The sequence below is a fragment of the Cyprinodon variegatus genome, unplaced genomic scaffold (assembly GCF_000732505.1).
Source record: "Cyprinodon variegatus isolate N-32 unplaced genomic scaffold, C_variegatus-1.0 Scaffold1801, whole genome shotgun sequence".
Taxonomy (NCBI): Eukaryota; Metazoa; Chordata; class Actinopteri; order Cyprinodontiformes; family Cyprinodontidae; genus Cyprinodon; species Cyprinodon variegatus.
The window spans coordinates 30268-34750 of NW_015152254.1; the positions used below are offsets into that span (position 1 = coordinate 30268).

The window sequence follows — 4483 nt, forward strand, 5'->3', positions numbered from 1 at the left end:
CAACAGCCACTGTTGTTTTTTCTACCTGAAGTCTGTTGTGGTTATAAACCTGATTACCTCCAAACAAAGAAATATGGAGACATTGAAAATGTGGTGCAGAAGGCCTAAATGACCTGCAAATCCTCATCAGGCGTTACAGATGATGACTGATGGGCGTCCTGTAATAGCTGTGTATGTAATTCAATAAGTCACAGTGTAAGGGCCAGGATGGGGGAGGAGAAGAGCGCACACGTCCAGCATCTCCAGAGGACACCTTAACTCCTTACCCTGAGAGAGGCCAACAGAAAGCAGAATAGACAGAAAACACTTGTTGCCATGACACTGTCAGCTGTTGAAAACCAGGATAAAGTGGGACAAATGGTCTGGATGCTGCTAAGCCATGTCTGAAGGCTGGCCTTGGACCTCAGCTTTCCCAAACATCCCAGTGGTTCCTAAAGCTGTTGGTGGCTGGAAGAATAAAAGCAAATTTTCTTTTTCCTTAACAAACACATCTTCTTTTTTGGCAGGGGTGTATCACTTTTACACCATTATAGTCATAAGAAACTTTATTAATGACAAAGTAATAACAGAGGCTTGATTTCCATTTCTTACAGGAAGTAGGAAATACGCTATCACAGTTAGTGAGTTTGATGTGCTCAGAATGTAGGACCCACAATTCTAGTTGAGACAGACAGTGATTGCTTTAAAGGAGTTTATAGACAGAAAGGAGCTATGGATCTGCAGCAACTGATCCATACCCCCAACACTGACAACTCGGGTTTAGGGAGAAACACATTAGTTAGTGACCATGATAATCTGACAGAAGAGGATCGTCCATGAGAGTCACTTACCTGGTCTAACAGTTCACTCCATCTTCATAGAACGAGGCAGGATCCCGCCGATGGACTGACAACGAGATGCGGCCGCCGCCGCCCACAGTGAACCAGATGCTGCAGCCTCAGTGAACAGGCAAGAATTGGAGGTCAGGGAAACAGTTCAGAACACGAAGGATCAGAGATCCCGGGTCAGTAGCCCGGTCAAGAGTTCTGATCAGAACAGGAAAAGGCTGGTCCAGGATTCCAGGCAGAACCTTCAGATGGGCCTCAGTGGTCGAGAGGCAAACTACAGTACGCTAGAACTCGCTCCCTCCGCTGAGCCAGGGTACGCTTAGCGGATAAGAGACCGGACATGATCAGGAACACTACAGCAATACTAAAAACCACTCTAACCACTGGCCTCTGCGAACGAGAACACAGTCAGGGATCTGGACCCGATAGCTGGGCTGAGCCATATGTAAAGCAGCAGGAGCAGGTGGATTAGATAAATAAAATGTTCTGAACATTTAGAACCAAACTGAACCAATGGTTCTGCTGAATTACCGGATCTGTTTTCTACTATCAAAACAGTGGATGGAGGAAGCACTGTGAGCCAGAGGGCGGCGATTACTGCAATAATAGCCTGCTGGCCTGGAGCTTAGAAATCAATTTCTTCATTTCTGAGAGATGATGTTCAGACAGCATCAACTCCACCATGACTGTTTGTTCCTAAACAATGTGGGGCTGCAGGACCTAAGCGGAGGAGCCGTCAGCTGAAGTGAGGCTGTTGCTGCTGAATAATGGCTGCTGTTATTTTTATCTTTGCAGCTGCAGCACAGCCCCCAGTAATGAGAGGAATTCACCATGCACCCTGCAAACGGGAAACAGAGCAGTAACATGTTCAGCATCGCAGAGCTGTGCTAAACACACTGAGGCTGCAGCTTAGATGGCAGGATCCCCAGAATCAAAGGCTCTGTTCTGGGCCATGGAGGTCATTTCAGACAGTTTCTGTCCCACGCAACTTAGGCCTTTGATTGGTTCATCATCTGCCATAGTTTCGTTTTCTAACAGGAATGTTTTTAATCTATAATGTATGAAATGTGAAGCCTTGGACCATCGGAACCGTAGGATTTAGGCTCCATCCTCACAGAGGTTATAGATGGAACCAGGCATGGACTGGTAATCAGGCGTACCGGGCACTTGCCCGGTGGGCCGAAGTGCTGTTTGGGCCGCCAGACCCGACATGCATATTAATAATATGTATTATTATTATTATTATAATAATAATAATTATTATTATTATTTATCGGCCTCGTTATATTTGCATAATGCATTAAAAAAAATGAAATCAGCAGCGCAACAGTCTGTTCCGATCATCCGGCCACAGGCTACTGCAGCCCATTGGTTATCATCCCTGACAGTCTAAAGGGCTAGGCCAATCAGAAAGTAGAAAAACACCTTCACTCTCCATTGGAACTTTGTGCAGCGGTGTTCACAGTAGTAATGGAGAAGAAACGGAAGGGAGGCGCAGAGAAACTGCGCGAAAAAAGAAACAAGTTCCTCAAACTGACGCTGCGAAATGTGTCAAACTGACTTGTTATGATGGGATTCAGGTTTCTAACCCACATGCAGAACACAACGGAGACAGATGAAAAGTTTGACTGTTTATTGAAGATAAACACAAATAACATGAGTTATACAGAGAAACAGATCCAGGACTGGTCACACAGGGTTCTCTGTAGAGAGGGACAGTTAGGTTAGCCAGAGTACTGTAGATCTTGCCAGAGGAATTGTGCTGGTTTGTACCTGTGACGTGATTCAGGTTTAGCAGCTGAGGAGGGGAACCAGGTTGGGTCCAGAGGCTTGAAGTTGGCAGAGGGCTAAGCAACGGCAGGGCTCGACTTCAGACTTATCAGTGTTCAGATCCAGAGTTTTCTTCCGATCCTCTTCTTGAGGGCGGGCAGGCAGGTTCAGACAGTTGATTTCTTCAGGTGAGATCCAGAGAGCCGGCAGGCAGATTTCAGCAGATGAAACTCTTCCAGAGTTCCAGGGTTCAGTCAGGTTATTCCTAGGAGGCAGAGAAGACAAAAACTGATCAGGCTCAAGTTCAAAGTTCAGGAGAGTCAGAGAATCAGACAGGCTGGTTGGCTCAGGCTTCGCTAACCATAACTGGCTTAACACTCTGGCGCTGGAGTGTAGTCCTNAAAGTTCAGGAGAGTCAGAGAATCAGACAGGCTGGTTGGCTCAGGCTTCGCTAACCATAACTGGCTTAACACTCTGGCGCTGGAGTGTAGTCCTGTCGCTGCTTATATCCTGGTCTCCTGATGACTGATGGATCGCAGATGTGGTCGTCAGCTCAGCTCCAGGAGACCTAGAGGTGCCCTCTGCTGGAGTGAGGTGGACAGACCTCCAGATCCCAACATGGCTGACATGTTCCCATCAGAAGGGCCTTCATCTGCTCCGGTGTCTGATTTAAAATATAATGGTGATGGTGGTTGCAGACATCCAAAGTCTCCCGGAAGTTCCGGGAGTCTCCCTGATATCGATAGTTGGTCATGGATGCCCACGAGTCGGATAAATTATTCCAGATTTTAGATTTTGGGAGGTGTTGTTTTTTAATGCCAGTGAGAGCGAGAGGCACTACAATAATTTATGCATCATGTGCAGATTAGAACTACTGTGATTGCTGGTGAAACCTGTGCAGTATATCTGTCCAAAGCGATGCTCTGATCAACCAGCGTTCCAGGAGACTGGTTGATCAGAGAGCTGATTGGATCAATCAGAAAAATAATCCAATAAGTTTCGGTTTACTTTTTTACAGTCACCTGATTTTACAGCAGAATATACTAAAGGGTATTCATGTCTAGTAAAGGTGAAAAATGATGGAGTGTGCATGTATTCACCACTAAAAATGCAACCAACAGCAGGTGGCTCACATATTGTGAGAAACATCATGCTTTATTTTGTTTTGTATGTATCGCATTGGGAAAGACTTCTGAATCAAGCTCATTTATTACTGGGATGTCTGATTGGAGGCATGTGCACCAGTGCACAGAAGAGCATGAGAAGAGTAGCGGAATATGTGTGGTTGACAGTGACTTTTCTCTCTCTCTCTCTCTCTCTCTCTCTTTCTCTCTCTCCCTCCCTCTCTCCCTCACTCCTTGATCTAAGAATCGTTGCTGTGCTGTGGTGGCGTTTACATTTTACAGTGTTAATAAATTAAGATTTTGGAAGTATTTTAAGTGTCCTCTCTCACTAATTTCCATTTACCTGGCCTCAAGGTATTGCACAGTTGGTATACACATTCAGTACACCAAAAAAAATGTGGTGGGCCAGTCTAGTCCAAAATGCCAGGGACAATTTTTTGTCCCAGTCCACCCCTGGATGGAACTCCCTGATCGATTTAGGGGCAGTAAACACCTTGGTGTTAAGGTTTTAAAAAACCCAAGTGTTTGTTTCCCTTACCGTACCCTCTGTTGCTCCATACTGTACCCTCTGGTGTCCCTTACCATACCTTCTGCTTTCCCGTACCGTACCCTCTGCTGTGCCTTACCATACCCTCCCATACCCTGTGTTGTCCCATACTGTACCCTCTGGTGTCCCTTACCATACCTTCTGCTTTCCCGTACCGTACCCTCTGCTGTGCCTTACCATACCCTCCCATACCCTGTGTTGTCCCATACTGTACC

At 46.1% G+C, this 4483-nt stretch overlaps 1 protein-coding gene across 1 annotated transcript in view; it reads left to right on the forward strand.

Moving 5' to 3' along the window:
- The first annotated feature begins 896 nt into the window (after nt 1–896).
- The window catches only part of LOC107104577 (lipid phosphate phosphatase-related protein type 5-like), a 42093-nt gene continuing 38506 nt past the window's right edge, over nt 897–4483 (forward strand). Inside the window, exon 1 of the mRNA XM_015404594.1 lies at nt 897–917. Coding sequence (XP_015260080.1) covers nt 897–917 — 21 coding nt within the window. The remainder of the gene's footprint in view (nt 918–4483) is intronic.